This window comes from Aotus nancymaae, unplaced genomic scaffold (assembly GCF_030222135.1).
Source record: "Aotus nancymaae isolate 86718 unplaced genomic scaffold, 86718_ANA_hifiasm-v0.15.2.pri h1tg000006l, whole genome shotgun sequence".
In the NCBI taxonomy this organism is placed as follows: Eukaryota; Metazoa; Chordata; class Mammalia; order Primates; family Aotidae; genus Aotus; species Aotus nancymaae.
The window spans coordinates 52288718-52315940 of NW_026988417.1; the positions used below are offsets into that span (position 1 = coordinate 52288718).

Here is a 27223-nt window from a genome sequence, read left to right on the forward strand (position 1 = left end):
TCCACCCTCCCCCACCCTTCCCCCGAAACTCCAGCAACAAAGAAAAGTAGTCGGAGAAGGAGCGGCGACTCAGGGTCGCCCGCCCCTCTTCCCTGAGGAAGGCCGGTAAGTGCGGCGCGGGGCTGAGGGCTCGGTCGGGGTGGGGGAGGGCCAGTCGGGCGGCGGCGGTGGCGGGAGGGGGAGGGCGCGGAAGGACGCGGAGCCAGGCGCTGTCCAGGGCTGATTTGCAGATACTGTGGCTCTGGCGGCGGCGACCGCGCCGGGCGGGGGCTGGCGGCCGAGCGGGATCGGGTTACACAGCCGCCGCCCGGGGGCTGGGGGCGTTTGTTGGGAGCGGCGCGTCGCCTGGACCCCCTCCCCACTGGAAGCCAGGACACCGCCTCTGTGCGGGCCGGGACGCTCCTCCGAATCAGGTCCTTTGAGGCCAAGGAGCGGAGCTGCTCTGGGCCCTAGTCCTGAAACTTCCTCTGTTTCCTCCTCCAGCCCCCAGGTCCCACCGCAGCCCCGCGCGGGCCCGCGGCCCTCCCGTCCCCCTCCCCCAGAGCCTCTCCCTGTCGCCGGAAGGCGCCGTTGAGTGTGGCCGGGCGGGTTGAGTCAGCCCCGGGGCCCGGGCGGTTCCGCCAGCGGGGCTGGACAGCGATTTCTGCACTTCGGCCGCCCGGCGCCGCGGGCCCCCGCGTCCGGCCACCGACCATCCGAGTTGGCGGGCCTGGGGCGCGCGTCCTGCCGGGCGCCGTGGGGGAGTGAAGTTCGCAAACTTCCGGGGCGCGGGGGTGGTGGCTGGCCCGCGTGGGGGCCCCCTCCGGCGCTCGGGGCCCGACGCCTCGCGAGGGCGCCCGCGGAGCCTCCCCAACCCTGGGCGTTGGGCGAGCCTTGGGCGGTCGGAGGGGCCTGGGGGCAGTCAGAGAAGCCCGGACGTTGGCTACGCGGTAACTTTCTTTCCTCTCGGAGGACGGGGGCCCGAGGGCTGGGGAGGGGTCTGCCTGGACCCGGGGAGGACTCGGTCCGGCCAAACAGCGCCACGAGCTTGCTCCCCTCCCCCGTTTTAGTGTTGGAGAGCGCAGGAAAAGGGCTCAGGACGAGTGTCGGGGCGACTCCTGCGAGTTGGTGTGTAAATGGGTGCAGTAATCGGGCCGAGGCGAGAGGAAGCGACAGCCGCCCGAGTTTGCAAAGAGCTGCTTTGTGTTTGGTATTTTGAGAAAATGGCCGAATGCCTATTTCAGTTAGGAATGCCGCGGCCGAGGCAGGCGCTGGTGGCAGCAGCACGGAGGAATTCGTGCAGCACGTTGGACTTTTGGGGTGTGCCTGGACGATCTTCCTAACAATCGTTAAAATTCCTTTTGGGGTGGCAGTTAGGGGTTAGGGAGCGATTAGAAAAGTCGATGTTGGGCTACATTGCCCAGTAGCTTGGGGCTGTTCAGCCCCGGGACAGCCTTCGCCCTCTGTTTTCTGTGATGGCATTTGCTTCCAACTTTAGTTGGTACGTAGAACTAAACCGGTTTGTGTTTATACACTTGGGTGAATAAAATTGCTTTTTATATTTTCGGTTTAACTTTATTTTCTTAGGTTTTTCTTTTTTTTTTAATTTGCAAGCGAACACTTCGTTTGAGAATAGCACCTTTTAGATTGAGAAGTAACGTAGTTAAGAGCTTAGAAAGCCCAACTTGTTTTCAAGAAGGTGATCTTGTAATGGCTTCCACTAGACAAGTAGGCCAAGTCAAGCACAATGCAAGAAAGTTGCGGATTGTCGAGTTGAGTTGCACGATGATTGTATTCGTATTGAGAAGCTTGGAATTCAGTGTTGTAGAATTTCAGCCTGCAGAAAAATAAGCTTATTAATTTTTATTTGTTGAGTTTTGAATAAATCAAACTTACTTTTTCACAAGAAAAGGGGTCCCATAATGTTTTTCTTTTAAGCCTGTAGAGTTGTCGAGAAATTAAGAGGGACTGACTGGTACTTTTTCACAGTAGTTTATTCTTTTGGAGTTAGTTGAATTCATGCGAAATCCAATTAAGTTGAATAATTATTACAGGCTTCTACTTTCCAGATGTGTTTGTGTACTTAATAAATGCACTGAATGGCTTGTGGATTTCTGGGCTTTCTGATTCAGACCATTGAATCAGAAAGGGGGCAATGAGGGGGAGTTGAGAGGACAGTAATTTACTACTCTTTTATTGAGTTTTTAAAATAATTTTAACAGGAAAAATGAAGGTTACTTTTTATCCCCACCAGAACAATTAAAGTGCTTGAGGGACCACATGCCAGTGGCTGGATGATGAATGAGTTATGACAAACAATTGGTAGAATTGTTTTCTAGGGATAGTAGAATTTTTTTTTTTTTTTTTTGTGATTGCAGTAAAAACTGTTGGGCATTAACGACTATTTTAAAGGTTTGTTTTTAATAAGTTATGAAGTTCATTGAGTTATAAAGATCATACTGGAAAATTTTTAAGTTACGAAGAATTACAGTGATGTAGTTTTAAGCCAGTAACAGTAGTGTTTAAACTGGTGCTTTTGTTCTGTTTCGTTTTTAATTCAGAATACAGTTATGGCCACCCAGGTAATGGGGCAGTCTTCTGGAGGAGGAGGGCTGTTTACCAGCAGTGGCAATATTGGAATGGCCTTGCCTAACGACATGTATGACTTGCATGACCTCTCCAAAGCTGAACTGGCCGCACCTCAGCTTATCATGCTGGCAAATGTGGCCTTAACTGGGGAAGTAAATGGCAGCTGCTGTGATTACCTGGTTGGTGAAGAAAGACAGATGGCAGAATTGATGCCTGTTGGGGATAACAACTTTTCAGATAGTGAAGGAGAAGGACTTGAAGAGTCTGCTGAAATCAAAGGTGAACCTAATGGAATGGAAAACATGGAACTGAGAAGTTTGGAACTCAGTGTCGTAGAACCTCAGCCTGTATTTGATGCATCAGCTGCTCCAGAGATTTACAGCTCAAATAAAGATCTTCCTCCTGAAACACCTGGAGTGGAGGACAAAGGCAAGAACTCAAAGACCAAACCCTTTCGCTGTAAGCCATGCCAGTATGAAGCAGAATCTGAAGAACAGTTTGTGCATCACATCAGAGTTCACAGTGCCAAGAAATTTTTTGTGGAAGAGAGTGCAGAGAAGCAGGCAAAAGCCAGGGAATCTGGCTCTTCCACTGCAGAAGAGGGAGATTTCTCCAAGGGCCCCATTCGCTGTGACCGCTGTGGCTATAATACCAATCGATATGATCACTATACTGCACACCTGAAACACCACACCAGAGCTGGGGATAATGAGCGCGTCTACAAGTGCATCATCTGCACATACACAACAGTAAGCGAGTATCACTGGAGGAAACACTTGAGAAACCATTTTCCAAGGAAAGTATACACTTGTGGAAAATGCAACTATTTTTCAGACAGAAAAAACAATTACGTCCAGCATGTTAGAACTCATACAGGTAAGAGAAGCTTTCTTATCCATAAGTTCAGTTCTCATTTCTGATTGTTGAGTGGTTAGTTGAGGAAAAGTCCTTGAGGAAAAGGTCTCTGGTTCAAATCTGGGTTCCATTATTTGCTATCTTTGTGACCTTTTACGAGTTGTTTAACATCTTTGTTCAGAATTTTCTCCATGGAGTAACAACATATAGGATGGGAGGATTATGTGAAGTTACGTGTAAAGCACAGAGTGTTATCTGGGACGAACAGCCAAGAGATCTTGCCACGCTCTTCCTAAAGTACCTATTCTAACTTGGGATTTACTTTCAGCAAGTTAGACTGCTTTTAAGTTTGTTGATGGCTGTGTCTGGTGGCTCACACCTGTAATCCTAGCACTTAAGGAGGACCAGGCAGAAGGACTGCCTGAGCCCAGAAGTTCTAGATCAGTCTGGGAAACATGGAAAGACCCCATGTTAAAAGAAAAAAGGAAAAGTTTGTATATTTATTTCTGTGACACTGAACACATCTAAGATGCAGTATAACTTCTGAAAGGAATTGAGGGCTTATATAAAAAGGAAAACTCAATGATTAACCTTGCATATCTCTACCTAACAAAAGTCTCAAACTTTAAAACATTTGACTTACAGCATTGAGTTCCTAAAAGAAATGTGAGAAGGTAGTTTTTAAAAGATGGGTGGGATTATCACCAATTGAAACCATTTTCCTGTGAAAGCAAACACACATAGAAAATGTATTTTTCAGGAAATTATGTTTAGCTTGTTTGAACTCACACTAAGTACAACTATCAAAAAAGTTGAAACTTTTTTTTTTTGAAATGGAATCTGGCTCTGTCACCCAGGCTGGAGTGCAGTGGCATGATCTCAGGTCACTGCAACCTCTGCCTCCTGGGTTCAAGCGATTCTCCTGTCTCAGGCTCTCGAGTAGCTGGGATTATAGGTGCCTGCCACCTCGCCTAGCTAATTTTTGTATTTTTAGTAGCAGCTGTTCTCAAACTCTTGACCTTAGGTGATCCACCCACCTCAGCCTCCTAAAGTGCAGGGATTAAAGGCGTGAGCCACCACACCTGGCAGAAACTTTTAAAGTTTCTTTTTGTAAAGATGGGGTCTCACTGTGTTGCCCAGGCTGGTCTTAAATGCCTGGCCTTTTCCTGATCCTCCTGACTCAACCTTCTCTAGTGTTGGGATTATAGGCATGAGCCACTGTGCACACCAGTCATTCATTCACTTTTAAATTGGGTTTGATTCAGCTGGTGTCCACTGTAGTTTGGTTTTTTTTTTGAGACAGAGTTTTGCTCTTGTTGCCCAGGGTGGAGTACAATGGCACGATCTGCAACCTGCACCTCAGAGTCAAGCGATTCTCCTGCCCCAGCTTCCTCAGTAGCTGGTATTACAGTCTTATGCCACCACACCCAGCTAATTTTGTATTTTTAGTAGAGATGGGGTTTCTTCATGTTGGTCAGGCTGGTCTCAAACTCCCAACCTCAGGTGATCCGCCCGTCTGGGCCTCCCAAAGTGCTTGGATTACACGCATGTGAACCACTGAGCCTGGCCTTAATTGGGTCTTATTTATTTATTTGAGACAGTCTCAAGCTGTAGCCCAGGCAGTGGTGTGATCATAGCTCACTGCAACCTCTACTTTCTGGGTTCAAGCAGTCCTCCCGCCCCAACCTCCAAATTAACTGGGACTAGAAACTGCACTACCACACCCACCTAATTTTTTAAAATTTAAATTGGATTTTAAATATTTGTAATTGAGTGGCCTAATTTTTCTTTTTTTTTTTTTAAGCCCAAAGTTGTATTGGTTTGTTGTCAAAAGGGACTAATTTTTCAAAGAAATATTTTTAACTATTGGTAGCTCATGTGGACATTTCTGTTACATTTTCCTGGTAAGAATTGGTACATTTGGGTCCTGATGAATGGATAGAGTAATCCAGTACTCTACTCTTGGGATCACAAATGAATAAGGACTGTGGGATGCTATTTGCCTCAGATCTCCTCTTATAGGACTTACAGGTCCTGGCACTTGCCAAGACTGAACCCCACTGGTGAAGAGGACATTAGGGAGGGGAATTGATAACTGCTTTACTGCTTTAAGTGGAGTGGTAGACTTTTTTGTTTTTGTTTTTGAGATAGTTTTACTTTGTCACCCAGCCTGGAGTGTAGTGGCATGATCACTGCTCACTGCAGCCTTGACCTCCTGGGCTCAAGTGATCTTCTTGCCTCAGTTCCCCAAGTAGCTGGGACCACAGATGCATGCCACCACACCTGCCTAATTTTTGTAGTTTTGTAGAGGTGGGGTTTCGCCATGTTGCCCAGGTTGGTCTCAAACTCCTGAGCTCAAGTAATCTGCCCTTAGCCTCCCAAAGTGCTGGGATTATGGGTGTGAGCCACCGTAACCAGCTGACATAATTTTTTAAAATTTATTTTATTTACTTATTTTTTACATCCCAAAGACTTCGAAACTATTAAGTGGTAGACTTAAACAATAAAACTTGCAGGTGAAATTCCATTACAAGAGTGACCTCTGTTAAAAGATTGCTAAGCCCCCAGCAGATGGATGGCTCATGTGTTGAATGTTGTAAAATTTAGTCCGGTAAAAGAATTTGTAGTCCCTTTGAAATTCGTCATAACCTGTGATTGATTGTCTCCATGCTTTGAAACCATTCGATTTCAGAAGTAAAGGTCAAGCATTACAAAAATACACAGAGTAGGAAATGAAAGTTACTTGGGGATACAACCCCATTAATCACTTGACAGTTTGAATTAGACAGACTGTTAGACAAAACCAACCTTACCTATAATATCTTAAAATAAATCCCAGGCATCATATATACTAAATTCGTAAATAAGTACATCATATTCATTTAGCTAGGATTACAGGTGCCCACCACCATGCCTGGATGATTTTTGTATTTTCAGTATAGATGGGGTTTCACTGTGTTGGCCAGGCTAGTCTCAAACTCCTGACCTCAGATGATCCGCCTGTCTCAGCATCCTGAAGTGCTGGGATTACAGGCATGAGCCACCATGACTGCCCTGGTTTATTTGGTCTTAATGCTTGTTTTTCCCCAGTACTACTTTCATTCTGATTTTTTTTTTCTTGAGACAGAGTCTTGCTCTGTCGCCCAGGCTGGAGTGTAATGGTGCGATCTCGGTGCCATGCAACCTCCACCTCCTGGTGGTTCGAGTGATTCTCCTGCCTCGGCCTCCAGAGTAGCTGGGATCACAGGCGTGTGTCACCACTCCCAGCTAATTTTTTTGGTATTTTTAGTAGAGATGGGGTTTTACCATGTTGGACAGGCTGGTCTCAAACTCCTGACCTTGTGATCTGCCCACCTCGGCCTCCCAAAGTGCTGGGATTACAGGCGTGAGCCACCAAGCCTGGCCTTTTTTTTACATCTTTAACAGTTTGGGGATGTATACATCTTAAAACAATTTGGTAGATTGAAGGTTAATACTTTGATTATGTACATTCTGAAAGTATCTCTGGTGTTATGAAATGCATAATTCTGAAAATTATGGGAAATAAACTCATCTGGTGTAGAAGAGTAGAGAGAGAGAAAAACAACAGGAATCACTTAAATTGATAGTGTGCAGGAATTCTCATTTCCGCTTGCATTATTAAGTAGCCCAGTTTTCTGATTCACTTACTGGGTTTGTGTTTCTTGTGCCCAGTGTTAGGTGCTGTCTTCTATGCTAATCTTCAGAACAGTCCGTTGAGGAAAATAGCATCTGTGATAATAGTTCATGTTTACAGAGGGGAAAACTTGAGATATGAAAGTCTGAAGTGATGTTCCCAAGGTCATATACAAGAATCTTTTAAAGCTGTTGGTGGTGACTTACACCTATAATCCTAGCATTCTGGGAGGTTGAGGCAGGAGAATCACTTGAACTTGGGAGGTGGAGGTTGCAGTGAGTAGAGATTGCACCACTGCACTCCAGCCTGCAAGACATAGTGAGACTCATCTCGAAAAGCAACAAGTAGCATTTAAAGTTCAGCAGTCTCATTATTCTACAGCTGATTATTATGGTGATGGTGTGGTTGGGGCTTACTTTCATTCAGGTTAACCTCTTTAATTTAGTGGTTTTGGTGTTTAACTGGTTCACAAAATCTACTTTTAAAGAAAACCCTTTACCTGTGTAGTAACTGGAAAATCAGTAGGTAACTAAGCTTTCTAGAACAGTTATGCCTAGTTTGTAGAATTACACGGATAAGGTAATCTGTTGTAAATAATTTAAAAGTAGGCCAGGCGTGGTGGCTCATGCCTGTAATCCCAGCACTTTGGGAGGTTGAGGCGGGCAGATCACGAGGTCAGGAGTTTGAGACCAGCCTGGCCGGCATGGTGAAACCCCATCTCTACTAAAAATACAAAATTGGCTTGGCATAGTGTCACACGCCTGTAGTCCCAGCTTCTCGGGAGGCTGAGGTAGGAGAATCACTTGAACCCAAGAGGCAGAGGTTGCAGTGAGCTGAGATCACGCCATTGCACTGCAGCCTGGGTGACAGAGCCAGGCTCCGTCTCAAAAAAAAAAAAAAAAATAGGCTGGGTGTGTTGGCTCATGCCTGTAATCCCAGCATTGCGGATCACCTGGGGTTGGGAGTTCCAGACCAGCCTGACCAACATGGAGAAACCCTGCTCTTCTACTAAAAAAATAGAAAGTTAGTTGGGCATGGATGGTACATGCCTGTAACCCCAGCTACTCTGGAGGCTGAGGCAGGAGAATCGCTTGACCTGAGGAGGCAGAGGTTGCAGTGAGCCGAGATCGCGCCATTGCACACTAGCCTGGGCAACAAGAGTGAAACCTCGTCTCAAAAAATAATAATAGCAATAATAATAAAATAATGTAAAAGTAAATTTTCTTTGATTCTTCAAGTTTATCTGCAGTGCTATTTAATTTTTTCCAACTTTATTGAGATAGAGTTTACATATACGGCTTACTATAGATTGGCCTGTTTTGAATATTTCATATAAATGGAATCATATAATACGCAGTCCGAATAATGCTGCTAGGAATATTCATGTTTAAGTTTTTGTGTGGACATATGTTTTTGTTTCTTTTGGATGTATACCTAAGAGTCAGATTGTGGGGAAGTATAGTAGCAACATTTGGTTAACTGCCAAACTGTTTTCCAAATTACCCATGCCATTTTACAATCCCACCAGCAATGTGTGAGGTTTCCAATTTCAGCACATCCTCAGCGGTGATACTGTTAGCATCCATCTTTGTGATTACAGATACCTTCCTAGTGGGTATGAAGTTTTCATCTCATTGTGGTTTTGATTTGCATTTCCCTCAAGGCTAATGATAATGTTCATCTTTTCCTGTGTTTATTGGCTATTTGTGTATCATTTTTTACAGAATTCCATTAACATGAAACTATCTTAATTGTTCAGGTCAAAAGGTAGGCATTCTATTGCTACCAGCTCTTTACAGCTAACACATAGCTACCAGCAAATTACAGCAGAATAGTTACTAGGAACACTTTTCCCACTTGTCACCATTCTTTTTGTTGTTGTTTGTTTTGAGACAAGGTCTGTTTTGTTTTGAGACATACAATTCTCTTGCCCTGTATGGAGTGCAGTGGTGTGATCACCACTCACTGCAGCCTCAACCTTCTGGGCTCAAACTATCTGCCTGCCTCCCAAAGTGCTGGGATTACAGGCATGAGCCACCACGCCTGGCCTGTTCTTTTTTTCTATGTACCATCTTTTCCTTATTTTATTAGACACATTTGTTTCTGTATTTTGTTATATAGACAAAATTGATGGCTGACATTTATTGAGGGCTTTATTATGTGCCAGGCACAGTGTTAAATGCTCTGCATGTATTATTTAAACTTTCACAATTGTAGGAAATGAAGATTCTGTTACTTTTACAGCTGGGGAAACAGGGTGTGTTAGTAACTTTACCAAAGTCGTAATTACCTTGTGTCTGGAGACTATATTAAAACTAATTGTACACCTTTCTTTAAAGCTTGTTTTGTGGTTGACAGCCATATCTAAAAAGAATATACATTTCCTGCCTTTGAGTCTTAATTCTTCAGTATTAAATCACTGGCCTCTAAACCCTCAAGTGAAGGTAAAAAAGAAAAAAAAAAAAATCACTGGTCTCTAGTCTTCAGTCCCTGTGGCTTTTAGAATTTATTTTTTAAAATTAATGACTAATTGGGCCTGGTGGCTCATGCTTGTAATCCCAGCACTTTGGGAGGCCAAGACAGGTGGATTGTTTCAGCCCAGGAGTTCGAGACCAGTCTGGGTAACATGGCAAAATCTGGTCTCTACAAAAAAAAAAAAAAAAAAGAAAAAAAAACCCAACAACATTAGCAGGGCATGGTTTTACACGTCTGTGGTCCCAGCTACTTAGGAGGCTGGAAGATCTATTGAGCCCAGGAGGTCGAGGCTCCAGGAGCCATGCTCACGCCATCGTACTCCAGTCTGGGCGACAGAGCGAGACCCTCTCTCATAACAGTAAGAAGAAAATTGATGACCAATTTCTTAAACTTTTCAAGTGTTACTCTGTCGCCCAGGTTGGAGTACAGTGGCGCAATCTCGGCTTACTGTAACCTCTGCTTCCTGGGTTCAAGCAGTTCTGCCTCAGCCTCTCGAGTAGCTGGGACTACAGGCGCACCCCACCATGCCCGGCTAATGTTTTTTGTTATTTTTAGTAGAGACGGGGTTTCACTCTGTTGCCCAGGCTGGTTTTGAACTCCTGAGCTCAGGCAATCCGCCCTCCTTGGCCTCTCAAAGTGCTAAGATTACAGGTGTGAGCCACTGCGCCCGGCCTAACTTCATAACTTACTGTTTTTTATTTTATGTTGTTAGAGAGAGGATCTCCCTCTTTCTCCAAGACTAGAATACGGTGGTGCCATCATAGCTCACTGCACCTCAAAACTGTGGGCTCAAGTGATCTTCCCGCCTCAGCCTCCCAGGTGCTGGGTCTACAGGATCTCACTTTCACCCAAGCTGGAGCACGATGGTACAATTACAGCTCATACCAGCCTTGTCCTTCCTGGGCTCGAGCACTCCTTCCACCTTAGCCTCCCAAGTCGCTGGGACCACAGGCATGCGCCACCACACCTGGCTAATTTTTCTATTTTTTTTTTAGAGAGGAGGTCTTGCTGTGTTGCCCAGGCTAGTCTTGAACTCCTGGGCTCAAGCGATCTGCCTGTCTTGGCCTCCCAAAGTGTTAGGGTTACAGGCGGGGGCCACAATCCCCATACTCGGCCCAGGTTAGGTTTTTTTTTTTTTTTGAGACGGAGTTTCACTCTTGTTGCCCAAGCTGGAGTGCAATGGCACGATCTTGGCTCACTGCAACCTCTGTCTCCCAGTTCAAGTGATTCTCCTGCTTCAGCCTCCTAAATAGCTGGGATTACAGGCATGTGCCACCATGCCTGGCTAATTTTGTATTTTTATTAGCTACAGGGTTTTTCCATGTTGGTCAGACTGGTCTCGAACTCCTGACCTCACTCAGGTGATTGCCTGCCTCAGCCTCCCAAAGTGCTGGGAGTGCAGACATGAGTCATCATGCCCGACCCAGGCTAGTTTTTAAAATACATTTTTAGAGATGGGGCCTTGCTGCGTTGCCTAGGCTGGTCTGGAACTCTACCACTTGAATTTTTAGCATAAAGCAACTACATCCCCACTCGAAAGTATTGTTAATAGCTTTAAGCTAACAAGTTCAAATGGTAGATTAATCATTTACAAGGTACAAAAAAAAATCTGCTGTTAATAGCATTAGACAATTCCGATAGATTTTTTTTAAAGAGTATTCTTGGCCAGGCGCAGTGGCTCACGCCTATAATCCCAGCACTTTGGGAGGCCGAGGCGGGTGGATCATGAGGTCAAGAGATCGAGACTATCCTGGTCAACATGGTGAAACCCCATCTCTACTAAAAATACAAAAATTAGCTGGGCATGGTGGCCTGCACCTGTACTCCCAGCTACTCGGGAGGCTGAGGCAGGAGAATTGCTTGAACCCAGGAGGCGGAGGTTGTGGTGAGCCGAGATTGTGCCACTGCACTCCAGCCTGGGTAACAAGAGCGAAACTCCGTCTCAAAAAAACAAAAAGGGCATTCTTATTTAACAAACATATGCTTGATTACCTTATCAAGATAGTTTTTCACTTCTCACTACTTAATGTAATAACATGCAGTATTACTGTGAAAATTAAAAGGGCTGTGAGAATTCAGAAAGTCAGTGTTGTTTTTCTCAAAGCCAAAATAATGTCATAATTTCTGAAATAAATAACTTACATTTTAAATACATGATAAATTGATCTTTTTGTCAGCAATAGGAAAAAAATTCTTGTTAAAATGTGCTGAGTACTGAATATTTTTGCATTGTTAGTGAGAATTGTGTTTGGTTTATTTTGTGACATTTAAACACTTCATCATTGAAATTTTGCAGGAGAACGCCCATATAAATGTGAACTTTGTCCTTACTCAAGTTCTCAGAAGACTCATCTAACTAGACATATGCGTACTCATTCAGGTTGGTACGAAATGGGAACTTTTCTATCACTTTCAGTAAATGACCATTTTAAGGACATTCTTTTAGACTTGTAACTGAGTCATTTATTTATGATTTATTTTTAATAGAATTTAGAAGTCAGAATTTAAAAATCAGTGTTCTATTGGGAATTCCTAACGTGAATCCAAAGGTGGACCTCCTGAGAATGAAATTTTTGCGTACACATTTTCTGGGAGGAGGGTCCTTAAGTCTTATAAAATCTTTGAAGTGTTCTGTTACTCCAGCAGAAGTTAAACTAATATAGACCAAGGCTGATTGATCCTTTCTGCATAACCCTACTTCTCACATTTCCCCTAACAGTATAAAGCTGAGATTCATAATGTGTGGTTGGCATGTGTCAGGGATTCCTTTTTAGCTTTTCAGGTCCTGAAATTTAGGTTCGTTCTGTTTCAAGGTTTGGTAGAACTTTCGAGAACTGACTGCAAAAACTTAGCTTGGAAAAGAGAATAATAGACAATCTAGGATGCCAATTTATTAAGCTATAGTAAGAGTATAGGACTATAACATGAGAGATTCATCCACTCCAGTGACCAAACAATAACTGACACCACTCAGAATTAGACCCCATTGGCTGGGTATGGTGACTCACGCCTGTAATCCCAACACTTTGGGAGGCTGAGGGGGACAGATCGCCTGAGGTCGGGAGTTCAAGACCAACCTGACCAACATGGAGAAACCCTGTCTCTACTAAAAATAAAAAATTAGCTGGGCATGGTGGTGCATGCCTGTAATCTCAGCTACTCAGGAGGCTGAGGCAGGAGAATCGCTTGAACCTGGGAGGCAGAGATGGCAGTGAGCCAAGATCACGCCATTGCACTCCAGCCTGGGCAACAAGAGCAAAACTCTGTCTCAAAAAAAAAAAAATTAGTCCCCATTATCAAGTTAAAAAGTAATGTTAGCATCGGTGATCTTGCTCGAATGGATAATTATTTTATTCCAGCCCTGATGACTCTTGGTGAGCTACCACTTCTTTTTTTTCTTTTTGAGACTGAGCCTTGCTCTGTCGCCAAGGCTGGAGTGCAGTGGCATAGTGTCAGCTCATTGCAGCCTCCAGCTACCGGTTCAAGCAATTCTCCTGCCTCAGCCTCCTGAGTAGGTGGATTACAGGTGTGCGCCACCATGCCTGGCTAATTTTTGTATTTTTAGTAGAGATGGGGTTTTACCATGTTGATCAGGCTGTTCTTGAACTCCTAACCTCGTGATCCGCCTGCCTCAGCTGAGATTCCAGGTGTGAGCCACCACGGCTGGCCCAACTACCACTTCTGATTAGAATACAGATTTACGAAGTATATCTCTGTGGAAAAAGTATCTTAAATCTTGCTATTTACAAAAGTCTATGTAGACCCATTTCCCTTAAGTTAATAATTATATCTGTGCTATTCAGTTGAGTAGCCACTAACCACATGTGGTTATTAAACTTTTGAAACATTGCTAGTTTGAATTGATATTTATAGAATATGTACTTACCAGATTTTGTTTTCCTTTTTTTTTCTTTAGTTGAGATAGAGTCTTGCTCTGTCCCCCAGACCGGAGTGCAGTGGCACAGATATCAGCTCACTGCAACCTCTGCCTCCTGGGTTTAAGCAATTCTCATGCCTCAGCCTCCCTAGTAGCTGGGATTACAGGCATGTGCCACTATGCCTGGCTAATTTTTGTAATTTTAGTAGAGATGGGGTTTCACCATGTTGGCCAGGCTGGTCTTGAACTCCTGGCCTCAAGTGATCTGCACATCTTGGCCTTCCAAAGTGCTGGGATTACAGGTGTGAGCCACCACATCTGGCCACAGTTTCAAATAGTATGAAGAATATCTTTCTCTGAAGCAGGTTAGAGAAAAAATAATGTTAAATATTTATTTTTCAAGTTGATTATATGGTGAAATTATTGAATACATTGGCTTTAAAAAGTAGTAACATAAATTTTACCTGTTTTCCTTTTTACCTTTGTTACATGACTACTAGAAAATTTAAGATTACATGTGTGATATGCATTATCTACTGGACGTTGCTGCCATGAGTTAGGAATAAGACTTGATAATAAGATTTGATTATATTGCAGGTTCTGATTTATTTGAACAGCTATGAAGTTGTCCTGTAGTATGCTTGCTAGTCTTTCTTGACCCCACATGCTTGTCATGCTAATGTACTTTGAGTGTTTTTTCCCTAAATCTAAGCTATTGAGTGGTGCCACTTAACCAGAAACCTGATTTCATTATTTTTGGGTGGTTTCTGATTTCATTCTCTGGATGGTAACATGGATGCAATCTCAGCCTTTCGGGGTAGGCATCATGTCCTGTTGATAGTTGTACTCTAGCTTTTTAGTAAAATATTTAGGAGCTTTATATTATTATTACTTTTTTTTTTTTTTTCTGTAGCGGAGTTTTGCTCTTGTTGCCCAGGCTGGAGTGCAATGGCACAATCTTAGCTCACTGCAACCTCCGTTTTCTGGGTTCAAGTGATTCTCGTGCTTCAGCCTCCCAAGTAGCTGGGATTACAGGCATGCACCACCATGCCTGGCTAATTTTGTATTTTTAATAGAGATGAGGTTTCACCATATTGGCTAGCATGGTCTCAAACTCCTGAAGTCAAGTGGTTTGCCTGCTTCAGCCTTCCGAAGTGCCGAGATTACAGGCATGAGCCACCGATCCTGGCCAAGAGCTTTATTTTAGTTAACTAGTTTTAGTCTTCATAACTATTTTGTGTTGCATGAGTTCTATTATCCCCATTTTATAGATGGGGAATATAGGGCATTGAAAAAAATATGACCTTTTTTTTTGTAGACTGTCCTCCCTTCTGGATATGTCCACTTGTTTTCTCATGGTGTCATTTAACTTTTCTTCTATCTTTTGTATTGTAAACTGGAAATTGAATTTAAATCCTTGATAATCTTTCCAGCAAATGATATGCCTCATTTAAAGTCATATCTGGTTGATCCATTAATATAATGTTGGGTCACTGCATATAGAAGGACTACATACTTTTATCCTTTCATTGAATTAGTAATACTTTGTCTTGTCACTGTTTAAATGTTTATGGTGTTTTACACCACCAGTTGATGATCTTTGCCTGAAACAATTGTATTTGGGTTTGCAAAATGTTTTGAGTTTTGCCTGCTATATTTTAAAAATGATTTTTAGTAGTCGCTGGTACAGTATAGCAAGTATTTTAATGGTGTCTTAAAAACTAGTAATAGTTACTAGCTGTTGTATATATGCTGGTTACTAAAAACAAGTATATGGTGTCTCCAATCTTAGTAATACAAAGATACTGGGTTTCAGATTATATATTATAGGACAAAAGCTCACAAATACGTAATTTTTATTGCTGTTTATGTTTTTGGAGTCAGGGACTCTGTTGCCCAGGCTGGAATGCAGTGGTGTGATCACACCTCACTGCAACTTCAAATGCCTGGGCTCAAGCCATTTTCCTGCCTCAGTCTCCTGAGTAGCTGGGTCTACTGGCACATGCCACCACTCCAGGTAATGGGGACTATTATTATTATTTTTGAGATGGAGTTTTGCTCTTGTCGCCCAGCTGGAGTGCAGTGGCGCAATCTCGACTCACTGCAATCTCTGGTTCCTGGGTTCTAGCGATTCTCCTGCCTCAGCCTCCTGAGAAGCTGGGATTACAGGCACCCGCCACCATGCCCAGCTAATTTTTTATATTTATTTTTTTCTTTTTTTTTTGAGAGGGAGTCTCATTCTGTCGCCCAGGCTGGAGTGCAGTGGCACAATCTCAGCTCACTTTAGTCTCCGCCTCCCAGGTTCAAGCGATTCTCCCACGTCAGCCTCCTGAGTAGCTAGGACTACAAGCATGAGCCACCACGCCCCAGCTAAGTTTATTTATTTATTTATTTATTTATTTATTTTTTTTAGTAGAAATGGGATTTCACTATATTGAACAGGCTGGTCTCGGACTCCTGAGCTTGTGATCTGCCCACCTTTGGCCTCCCAAAGTGCTGGAATTACAAGTGTGAACCACCATGCCCAGTCTTTTTTTTTTTTTTTTAATTTTGTTTGTTTGTTTGTTTGATATGGAGTCTCGCTCTGTTGCCAGGCTGGAGTATAGTAGCGGGATCTTGGCTCACTGCAACCTTTGCCTCCCGGGTTCAAGTGATTCTCCTGCCTTAGCATCCTGAGTAGCTGGGACTACAGTTGTGCACCACCAGACACAGCTAATTTTTGTGTTTTTAGTAGTGACAGGGTTTCACCGTGTTGGCCATGATGGTCTCTATGTGTTGACCTTGTGATCCACCCACCTCGGCCTCCCAAAGGGCTGGGGTTACAGAAGTGAGCCACCGCACTCTGCTGGGACTATTATTTTTATTTATTTATTTATTTATTTTTCTTTCCTTTTTTCTTTTCTTTTTTTTTTTTTTGGAGATGGGGTTTCACCATGCTGGTCAGACTGGTCTCAAACTCCTGACCTCAGGTAATCCACCCGCCTCGGCCTCCTAAAGTGCTGGTGTGAGCCACCGTGCCTGGCTGATTTTTATTTAAATATCCTATTTATTTTTATAGAGACTGGGTCTTGCTGTGTTGCCCAGGCTGGCTTCAAACTCCTGGCCTCAAGCAGTTTTCTTGTCTCAGCCTTCCAAAGTGTTGGCATTACAGGCATGAGTCACTGTGCCCAGATGTATATGTTTATTTTGATAACATTGGTGCCAAGGGACTATCTTAAATAGCTGGGATTGTTTGAAAGTTATTATAATAGTTTGAGAATCTTTGTAGAATAAATTTAAAAAATAATATTTTATTGAGGTATAATTTATAAATTTAAAAATGCACAGGTCTTAAGTGTACAGCTCAGTGACTGTGCTTTCACCTAGTTGATTATCACTCAAGAACAAGATGTGGAATATTTCTGCTAAGAAACACCTTGCCCTTTTCACTCAGCACACCCAGTCTTTTCCCTGGATGATATTCTGTGTCCTACCAAAGAACATTGTAGTGTGTTTGTGTGTTTTTTTGTTTGTTTTCTTTTAGATGGGATCTTACTCTGTTCACCCAGGCTGGAGTGCAGTGGGCACAGTCACAGCTTCCTAAACCTCTTGGCATGAGCCACTGCGCCTAGTTTTAGGACTTTTTCTAGTAAAATGTTCTTGAGGTTTATTTATGTTGCATTATTGGAACTTCATTTTATTGCTGGTAATTTATTGTATGCCCCCATTACTTTTTACTTAAAAATTCTCTCTGCCGTCTGGGCGCAGTGGCTCACGGCTATAATCCCAGCACTTTGGGAGGCCAAAGTGGGCATGTCACCTGAGGTCAGGAATTCAAGAACATAATGGCCAACGTGATGAAACCCAGTCTGTGCTAAAATGCAAAAATTAGCCGGGCGTGATGGCAGGTGCCTGTAATCCCAGCTACTTGGGAGACTGAGATGAGAGAATCACTTGAACTCAGAAGATGGTGGTTGCAGTGAGCCGAGATTGTGCCACTGCACTCCAGCCTGGGCAGCTGAGCAAGACTCGGTCTCAAAAAAAAAATTTCTTTGATATTCTCTCTAGATATTTGTTTTGTTTTTATTTTTAATAGATTTAATTTAAAAAATTTAAAAACACTGAGAGGCTTGTGCTTGTGTATTTTTCACTGCAGCCTTGACCTCCTAGGCTCAAACGATCCTCCTGCCTCAGCCTCTAGAGTAGGTGGCACTGTAGGCTTGTACCACCACATCTGGCTAATTTTTAAATTCTTTTGTAGAGGCAGGGTCTCACTAGGTTGCCCACGCTGGTCTCAAAACTCTTTAGCTCAAGCATCTTCCTCACCTCAACCTCCCAAAAAGACTAGGATTACGGGTGTGAGCCACTATGCCTGACCATTCTTCGAAGAATGCTTTTGATACATATATATAAAGCTTACAAAAATCCTTCCCCTTTTGATTTGCTTACACCTATAAATTCATTTTGGAGGCATAAAATAGACAACTGGTAGATTTATAAAGAAGAGAAGCTGTTAAACAAAATTTCTGCATCCTCCCTTTCCCTTCGCCATTCCTTAGGGAGAACCTTGTACCTTGATGCTTGCTGTATAGATCGCCTTATTCGTTAAAGGTTATAAAATTATGATATTTTAATTATAATTCTATTAGTGTAAATATGAAGAGAAGAGATAAATTCCACTTATCTGTTTACTCATAATGTAGGAAAGACAGGATATGTAAGAGTCTTCCCATTTATTTATTTGTTTGCTTATTTGAGGAGTTTCGCTCTTGTTGCCCAGGTTGGAGTGCAATGGCTCTATCATGGCTCATGACAACTTCCGTCTCCCAGGTTCAAGCGATTCTCCTGCCTCAGCCTTCTGAGTAGCTGGGATTACAGGCATGTGCTACCATACCTGGCTAATTTTTTTGTCTTTTTAGTAGAGACAGAGTTTATGTTGGTCAGGCCGGTCTTGAACTCTGACCTCACCTCCCACCTCAGCCTCCCAAAAGTGCTGGGATTACAGGTGTAAGCCATTGCACCTGGCCTTATTTATTTACTTTTTGAGAAAGAGTCTCGCCCTGTTGCCCAGGCTGGAGTGCAATGGTGCAGTCTCAGCTCACTGCAACTTTTGCTTCCCAGGTTCAAGCAATTCTTCTGCCTCAGCTTCCCAAGTAGCTGGGATTACAGGTGTGTGCCACCATGTCCGGCTAATTTTTTGTATTTTTAGTAGAGATGGGGTTTCACCATGGAATTACAGGCATGAACCACTGTGCCCAGTCTTTTTAATTTCTTTTTTGAGACAAGCCTAGCTGTTGCTCAGGCTGTAGTGCAGTGGTACAATCTCAGCTCAATGCAACCTACACCTCCCAGATTCAAGCGATTCTCCTGCTTCAACCTCCCAAGTAGCTGGGACTATAGGCATACACCACCACACTTGGCTAATTTTTTTTGTATTTTTACAAAATGCTTCCCAAAATTTTGTATTTTTACAATAATGCCTCCCAAAGTTCTGGGATTACAGGCGTGACCCACCACGCCTGGGCTAGTCTTCCCTTTTATTTATCCATACTTAGAGTTACCAATTGGTTCCAAAAGTGAAAATTCTTGCTCTCTGCTCCATGTTAAGGACTTTACATGGATTAGATTAGATTATAGCTCACAACACTTAGAGAGTATTTTATATTTTAAGAAATTGAACTCTAGAGAGGTTTCAGTACTTTGCTCAAAGTCTCGGAGTAAGCATCTAGCAGAGCCCATTGTTTTATCTCCCAGATAGTCTAGCTCTGTCTAGAACAAGTTCTTAGGCCTTGTGCTACCTGTCTTTCTATATGTCCACATATGTTAAGAAAATGTTTGTCTTCATTTAAATCATTCACTGGAGAGGACAATATAGAACCAAGTATAGAGTAATGTAGCATGTTGTAGAAACTTGCATATTAATAAATCTATTAGTAGACCAACATGGAGAAGAATTATCCAGTCAGCTGAATATCCAATTTGACTACCTGGATAAGGTGCTTATTTTATTACCAGGCATTTTCTAATCATGTAAAGTTTAACATCTACATGGTTTTGCCTAATGTCTGAGTTTTGCTTTATGAAAAATTTTAGTAAGATTTGATAATGAATTTGAGAATGTTTGAGATGAATTTTCATAAATGTCAATTTCCATTTTTCTACTATGCATTCCATTGGACCAGTGGGGTATGGATACCATTTGGTAATATTTACTAGAGTGTGATCTAGATGGGTATGTATTCAGGTAGAATGTATTACTCTTGTGCCTTTAATTTTGGGGGTGGGGGCGGTTCTGGTTCTGTATGTATCAGTGATTATGATGTTTCTTATTTTACATACCATATCTATTTGTGTGCCACTTCTCATTACTTACTTCCTTTGCACATTTTATATAAAAGGTGGGGGAAACATCAAGAAAGTTTTCCTATATTTTTGCTTTAAAATAGCAATGCTAGCACAGGAAGTTTGCTAAGTGAAAATTTTCTCAGCTCTTACCATGATGGACAGAAGGATTAAATTTCAAGAAAAAGCCTTTGCTCAGGCTAAAGCAGAATTTCAAAACTTTTACCTAGGATCTGGGAGTATAGCCCAGAGTGTTTTTCTCAAGATTTACCACAAGAAAATTAGGGTGGGGAAAATATTTATTTATTTATTTGTTTATTTGTTTGTTTGAGACGAATTTTCACTCTCATTGCCCAGGCTGTAGCGCAGTGGCATGATCTCGGCTCACTGTAACCTCTGCCTCCTGAGTTCAAGCAATTCTCCTGCCTCAGCCTCCCAAGTAGCTGAGATTACAAGCATCTGCCACCATGCCTGGCTAATTTTTTGTATTTTGACTGGAGATGGGATTTCACCATGTTCACCAGGCTGGTTTTGAATTCCTGACCTCAGGTGATCCACCTGCCTTGGCCTCCCAAATTCATAACTCACTGCTACTTCAAATTCCTGGGCTTAAGCTGTCCTCCTGCCTTGGCCTCCTGAGTAGCTAGGACAACCAGTGCACTCCCCAATGCCTGGCTGTTTTTTTTTTTTTTTTTTTTTGAGACAGTCTCACTGTTGCCCAGGCTGGAGTGAAGTGGTGCGATCTCGGCTCACTGCAAACTCTGCCTTCTAAGTTAAAGCAATTCTCGTGTCTCAGCCTTCCAAGTAGGTGGGATTACAGGCGTGCAGAACCATGCCCAGCTAATTTTTTTTGTACTTTTAGTACAGATAGGGTTTCACTGTGTTGGCCAGGCTGGTCTCAAACTCCTGGCCTCAAGAGATCCACTCACTTTGGCCTCCCAAAGTTAATTTTTGTTTTTATTTATTTTGCTCAGGTTGTTCGCCTAACTTCTAGGCTCAAGCGAGCCTTCTGCCATGGCCTCCCAAAGTGTTGTGATTATAGCCATGAGCCACTGCACCTGGCCAGAATTTTATTTTCTACTCCATTATGCATTTAACTAAACATACAAAAAAATTTAAAATAGATAATTTTCCTTCAAATTGACATCCAGAGCCCAATTGAACTTTGCCAATGGTTGTGTATTTTTTAAAGAATCTCTGTTCTTTAATAGTGCTTGAGGACTCTAACTTGAACTGTTTTGAAGCTTGTGGTTGATTCAGATTTCCTCTGAGAATCAATGTCAAAGAATAGAGAAATGTTACACAAATAAATATGGTAAATCTGAAGTGCATGATACAGCATTTTCAATAGTCTGTCATTATTTTACATATACAGTTCCTTATATTTTAATGTTGAATTTGTCTTAATCTGTATCTTCTCTCATACTTTTGATTTACCTTCAGGTGAGAAGCCATTTAAATGTGATCAGTGCAGTTATGTGGCCTCGAATCAACATGAAGTAACTCGCCATGCAAGACAGGTTCACAATGGGCCTAAACCTCTTAATTGCCCACACTGTGACTACAAAACAGCAGATAGAAGTAACTTCAAAAAACATGTAGAGCTACATGTGAATCCACGACAGTTCAATTGCCCTGTATGTGACTATGCAGCTTCCAAGAAGTGTAATCTACAGTATCACTTCAAATCTAAGCATCCTACTTGTCCTAATAAAACAATGGATGTCTCAAAAGTGAAACTAAAGAAAACCAAAAAACGAGAGGCTGACTTACCTGATAATATTACCAATGAAAAAACAGAAACAGAACAGACAAAAATAAAAGGGGACGTAGCTGGAAAGAAAAATGAAAAGTCTGTAAAAGCGGAGAAAAGAGATGTCTCAAAAGAGAAAAAGCCTTCTAATGTGTCAGTGATCCAAGTGACTACCAGAACTCGAAAATCAGTAACAGAGATGGATGTGCATACCGGAAGCAATTCAGAAAAATTTTGTAAAACAAAGAAAAGCAAAAGGAAGTTGGAAGCTGACACCCATTCTTTACGTGATCCTGTGAATGATGAGGAATCTTCAACAAGAAAGAAAAGGAAGGTAGAGAGCAAATCCAAAAATAATAGTCAGGAAGTGCCAAAGGGTGACAGCAAAGTGGAGGAAAATAAAAAGCAAAATACCTACATCAAAAAAAGTACAAAGAAGAAAACTCTGAAACATAAAGCAAGTAAGAAAAGCAGCAAGCCTGCTCAGAAGGGACCTGTTGAGAAGGGGCCTGCTCAGATGGACCCTCCTCACATGGAGCCTGCCCAGATGGGGCCTGCTCCCACAGAGGCAGTTCAGAAGGGGACTGTTCAGGTGGAGCCGCCATGTCCCATGGAGCCTGCTCAGATGGAGGGTGCCCAGATACAGCCTGCTCATGCCGAGCCTGTTCAGATGGAGGTGGTTCAGGAGGGGCCTGCTCAGAAGGAGCTGCAACCTCCTGTGGAGCCTGCTCAGGTGGTGGGTGCTCAGATGATACCTGCTCACATGGAGCTGCCTCTTCCCATGGAGACTGCTCAGATGGAGGATGCCCAAATGGGGCCTGTTCCCGTGGAACCTGTTCAGATGGAGGTTGCCCAAGTAGAACCTGCTCCCATGGAGGTGGTTCAGAAGGAGCCTGTTCAAATGGAGCTGTCTCCTCCCATGGGGGTGGTCCAGAAGGAGCCTGTTCAGATGGAGCTGTCTCCCATGGAGGTGGTCCAGGAGCCTATTCAGATGGAACTGTCTCCTTCTATGGAGGTAGTACAGAAGGAGCCTGCTGACATAGCGCTGTCTCCTCCCATAGAGGTGGTCCAGAAGGAACCTGTTCAGATGGAGCTGTCTCCTCCTGTCGGGGTGGTTCAGAAGGAGCCTGCTCAGAAGGAGCCTTCTCCTCCCATAGAGCCTCCCCTTCACATGGAGCCAGTTTCCAAAAAGCCTCCTCTCCGAAAATATAAAAAGGAAAAGTCTAACATGCAGAGTGAAAAGGCACAGAAGGAGCAAGTCCTTATCGAAGTTGGCTTAATGCCTGTTAAAGATAGCTGGCTTCTAAAGGAAAGTATAAGCACAGAAGATCTGTCACCACTGCTGCCAAAGGAAAATTTAAAAGAAGAGGCATCAAGAGACCAAAAATTACTTGTCAGAGGTGAAGGAAATAAAGAAGCCCCTCTTCAGAAAGTAGGAGCAGAAGAGGCAAATGAGAGCCTACCTGGTCTTGCTGCTAATATCGAGGAATCTACCCATGTTTCATCCTCTAGACAAAACTTGAATATGCCAGAGGGTGAAACTTCAGATGGTAAACATCAGACTGATGCTGTGGTTTGTAAAATGGAAATGGACACTGATGAGAACACAACAGAGAATCTCCCTGGTATAAACTCAACAGTTCAAGAACCAGTTTCACCAATGCTTCCCCCCTCAGCAGTAGAAGAATGTGGTGAAGCAGTGTCTAAAACTGCACCGCCATCACCTCCTGCTACCATGTCAGTAAATGAGTCTCAGGAAATTGATGAAGATGAAGGCATCCACAGCCATGAAGGAAGTGATCTAAGTGACAACATGTCAGAGGGTAGTGATGATTCTGGATTACATGGGGCTCGGCCAGTTTCACAAGAATCTAGCAGAAAAAATGCAAAGGAAGCCTTAGCAGTCAAAGTGGCTAAGGGAGATTTTGTTTGTATTTTTTGTGATCGTTCTTTCAGAAAGGGAAAAGATTATAGCAAACACCTCAATCGCCATTTGGTTAACGTGTACTATCTTGAAGAAGCAGCTCAAGGGCAGGAGTAATGAAACTTTGAACAAGGTTTCAGTTCTTAGATTGTAAGGTATATTACATTTTATATTCATTTATAGTAGTAGACAACCTTTTAAGATTGCTTTAATTAGTCTGTGATGTTGATTTTTAAGTGGCATTCTTTTGCTTAGGACTTTTTATGTATACCTGTTGATTGTTGTGTAAATTTGGCAAACCTACTAAACCAGCAGATACCTAAATCTGTTAGCTTATGTGTCTAATTGAAATGAGGTTAAGATGGTATAGCAGCATTTTATTGCTTTGTCCAGCTACAACTTGTCATTTTTTCCTCCATGTCTGTCTTCCTGTTTCACTTTAGTTTATTCTTAGTTTTTTATTGAGATCTATAAAAAATTGGCTTAATAGCAAATTACTTGAATAATTTGCCTGCTTTATATAAAGTTAGCACTTTAAGATTTTTTTCTTTTTTAGAGATGAGAAGACATTTACATTGAAGAAAAATTCTCCCAGCAATAGACATTCTATCAGTCCAAGCATAGACTTCCTGAGTTTTGATCAATATTTTTTATTTGTGTATGTTAATCGTCATGAAAACAGTGATTTTGGTGTGTTTTTTATTTTGGTGCTTTAATGGCTTAAGATGTTGCACATTTTTTTTGTTGTTTCTGTTTTTGTTTTTTTACCTATGCAGTTAAATTTTTCCTAGATAGAACATTTGTGTTAAACAGTAACACTTTATACGCGTATATATATATATGCATGTTTATTTTGGCCTCTTTGGAGGGATGCTTTTAGACTCGTTTGCAAAAGGGCAGTTTTCTTTTTCTTTGCTGCAGTTGTCTATTTTGCAGAATAATAGTGTGTGCAAGTTTGTGAGCAAACGAAACATGCAGGTTCAATCCATTGATTTTGATTTTTACATCTTATGTCTATGCCAGAATCTTTATTTCATATAACTTATTTATTTTGAATGGATGTAGTAAATTCACAGTTCTCAGTTTTGATTTTGCAATAAATAAACCACTAGGTTCCATATCGAACAAATTTTTATCTCAAATACCAACCATCAGTTTTTTTTTTTCTTCATGTGTTTTGGTACAGCTAATTCCTAATTTTAGAGTGTTAAATGTTTGAGAAAAACCTTTTCTCATAGATGGTTGGTATCTATATGGCTACTTTACAATAAAGAACTATAAGTGATATTTGGAAACTGCAAACCTGGAATTAGGAGACATAATTATTCCTTCAAGTTTTACAGAATATCACTTGGAAGATTCCAAAGCCATAGCTATTACGCGGCAAACCTAGGATATGAGAGGTAGTGTGAGTGCTGGCAGACCAGCTGCAACTTTCCTATACAGTGAAAAAGTCTGGTGAAACAAGTACAGGCCAGATTTTAAAAAATCATACTTTCTCAGGGATCTCCACAAACTAGTGGGTGTCCTGGCTGTCTCTGTGATAGCCTCTTTCTACATACAGGTGAGGCCTCAAATGAATTGCAGCTATCCTGGTGTTCCTGTGGGGGCACTTTGTATGAAAAAGGGCATGTACTCCAAAACAGTTTTGTAGGTTCTTTGGCCCATTGCCAAAGTGTATGAAAGAATCCAATACAGGATTTTTCTTACTGATAGCAGTTATTCATTGCAGTAAAACAAAATATGATCCCAGTAGGGAATCTTGAATTCTGACCTCCCATATTCTGTTTTGAAATAACCACTTTGTATTTCATTTTTAAAAATCTGATGATTTCTTTGAGGCAGGTTTCAGATTTTGGCAGTACAACAGGAAAGATTAGGAAAAGCATTAATAGTGTGTGGATGGAGAGCTTGTTAAAAATCTGAGAGTGAAGTTTGAGTTAAAAGTTGTTTGAACATGGAATTGACTGGGAGGCCAAAGATTTAAAGAAGCAGGAGATTCTTCTCTTAAGACATGAGGAGTAAGTTGTGTGATAATGGTGTATGTTTTGTTTTGTGTGCATGATTGAACATTGTAAATGTTGAATTCTAGGCTCTGACAATCACTGTCAACAGAAGATCAAGCTGCAAATATTTATGTTTTAAAACTTAAATTATAAAGCTAGTTAAATCTTTCTAATGACTAGTTTTAATGTTCATGGGTACACTTTACCTAAGTTACCGTTTACATTGTATAGAAAAAGATTCACCTTAAGCACAGATTGGATATTAGGAATTAGTTTGGAGAAGAGTTTTTTTTGTGGATTCTTTCATACTGTAGAAGAAAAACCATTTGCCTTCTGGGGAATTGAGCTAAATTCTAATCTAGTCATTAAGACTAGAATGCTAAAAACAAAAACATGAAGGAAATTAAAACCCCTTATTATTAAATTGATTTGTAAAAACATTGTTACTGGAAATTGATTGGACTTGAGGCCTTCTTCCAGAAAATAAGGACTTGATTGTCAGGCCTATATTAGGTTCTGAACCTTAACGCCGTGTATTTGAACTTACTAAAAATTGTTTCAATGAAAAGTACATTAGCAGTATGAACTTCTGGTCCAGTTGGAAGTTCTTTCATCTGAAAAATGTGATATTTGTATGGAACTGTTTGAATCTTTTTATTTTCTAGTCCCCCTCCCCCACACTGGATAGAATTTAAGCTAGAATTTTCCCTTTGGATAAAAGAACAAAAAATGAGCATGTTATTTGTAAATTGATATTTAGTAACTAGTGATAAACTTGAAATACTAGAGTACATTATAAGCCTTAATCTTAGGTAGTCTTATGAAAATGAATCTGTTAACTATCTTTTGAACCTATATTCACATTGGTTTTCAAGATACTTTAAGTTATATTTTTTTCCTCTTTTCAGAGCTGCTTTTTATTCTGGGGCTACTTTTTTTATTGTGTAATTCACAAGGGGCTGCTTTTTTTTTGATAAGGCTTATAACTATGGCTGGATGTTTTGCTCTAGTCTTCTAAGAAGGGCCATTTTATTTTTTAGAGTCACTTCTAAAGTCATGTGTTAATTAACTTTGGAGACTGTTTGGCATATGAGAGCTGATACAAATTAAAACCTAAGTAGACCTCATTGCATGTCACCCTATGAATGTTGACAATGGAAGGAATACCTTGCCTGTAGTATACTGTCACTTCTGAACCGAAAAGCTGAGGAAGAACATTAATTTTCTTTTTTGCGTAAATCAGAAAAACTTACAGCTAGTGTTCCCAGTTTCTGGTTGACCTCAGCAGATGAAGTGGACAGATAGTGTTAATTCAGATTGAAGAAATTGTCTGAATCTTGGTTTGTGTAGATTTACAATCTACATGCAATATTAACTAAATCAGATAGCTTTTACAGTTTCATATGTGTACATAGGTTCCCTCCCAGTCCCTTCCATATCCATAGTTATGAACTTTCTAAACTGGCATTGAAACATTACAACAATGTTTTGTTGCACCAATTTTATAAACTTATGCAGTGCAATACGTTTTATTTTTCTGAGGCAAACCAAAGGTAAATTTCTCAAGGTTCTTGCTGCCTTCTTTAGCAGCATTTGATGGAAGATCTTTTATACATTTGTAATAGATAAAAATAAACCAGACTGCAAATCGTTTTTTAAAATCTTAAACCATGTACCAAGTTTTTGGTCCAAATTGTGTAGAATAAGTTAAACTTAAATTGCATTCTATTAACCAATATGAGTGTATTTCTGTAAGCATAGTTATGTTGAAATAAAATTTTAAAAAGCA

General features: G+C 41.6%; 1 protein-coding gene across 1 annotated transcript; it reads left to right on the plus strand.

The window, feature by feature from the left end:
- Positions 1-27223, plus strand: REST (RE1 silencing transcription factor). The gene is made up of 4 exons (XM_021670332.2): positions 1-105; positions 2541-3444; positions 11850-11933; positions 21195-27223. Exons 2-4 carry the CDS (start codon positions 2550-2552, stop codon positions 23543-23545), a joined length of 3330 nt encoding a protein of 1109 aa, XP_021526007.2. The 5' UTR covers positions 1-105; positions 2541-2549; the 3' UTR covers positions 23546-27223.

Excerpts from the sequence above, each read along its gene's own strand:
- REST (XM_021670332.2), top strand. The coding sequence starts at position 2,550 with ATGGCCACCCAGGTAATGGGGCAGTCTTCTGGAGGAGGAGGGCTGTTT. Across the intron at positions 3,445-11,849 it reads GCATGTTAGAACTCATACAG|GAGAACGCCCATATAAATGT; the intron begins GTAAGAGAAGCT and ends GAAATTTTGCAG. Across the intron at positions 11,934-21,194 it reads ACATATGCGTACTCATTCAG|GTGAGAAGCCATTTAAATGT; the intron begins GTTGGTACGAAA and ends ATTTACCTTCAG.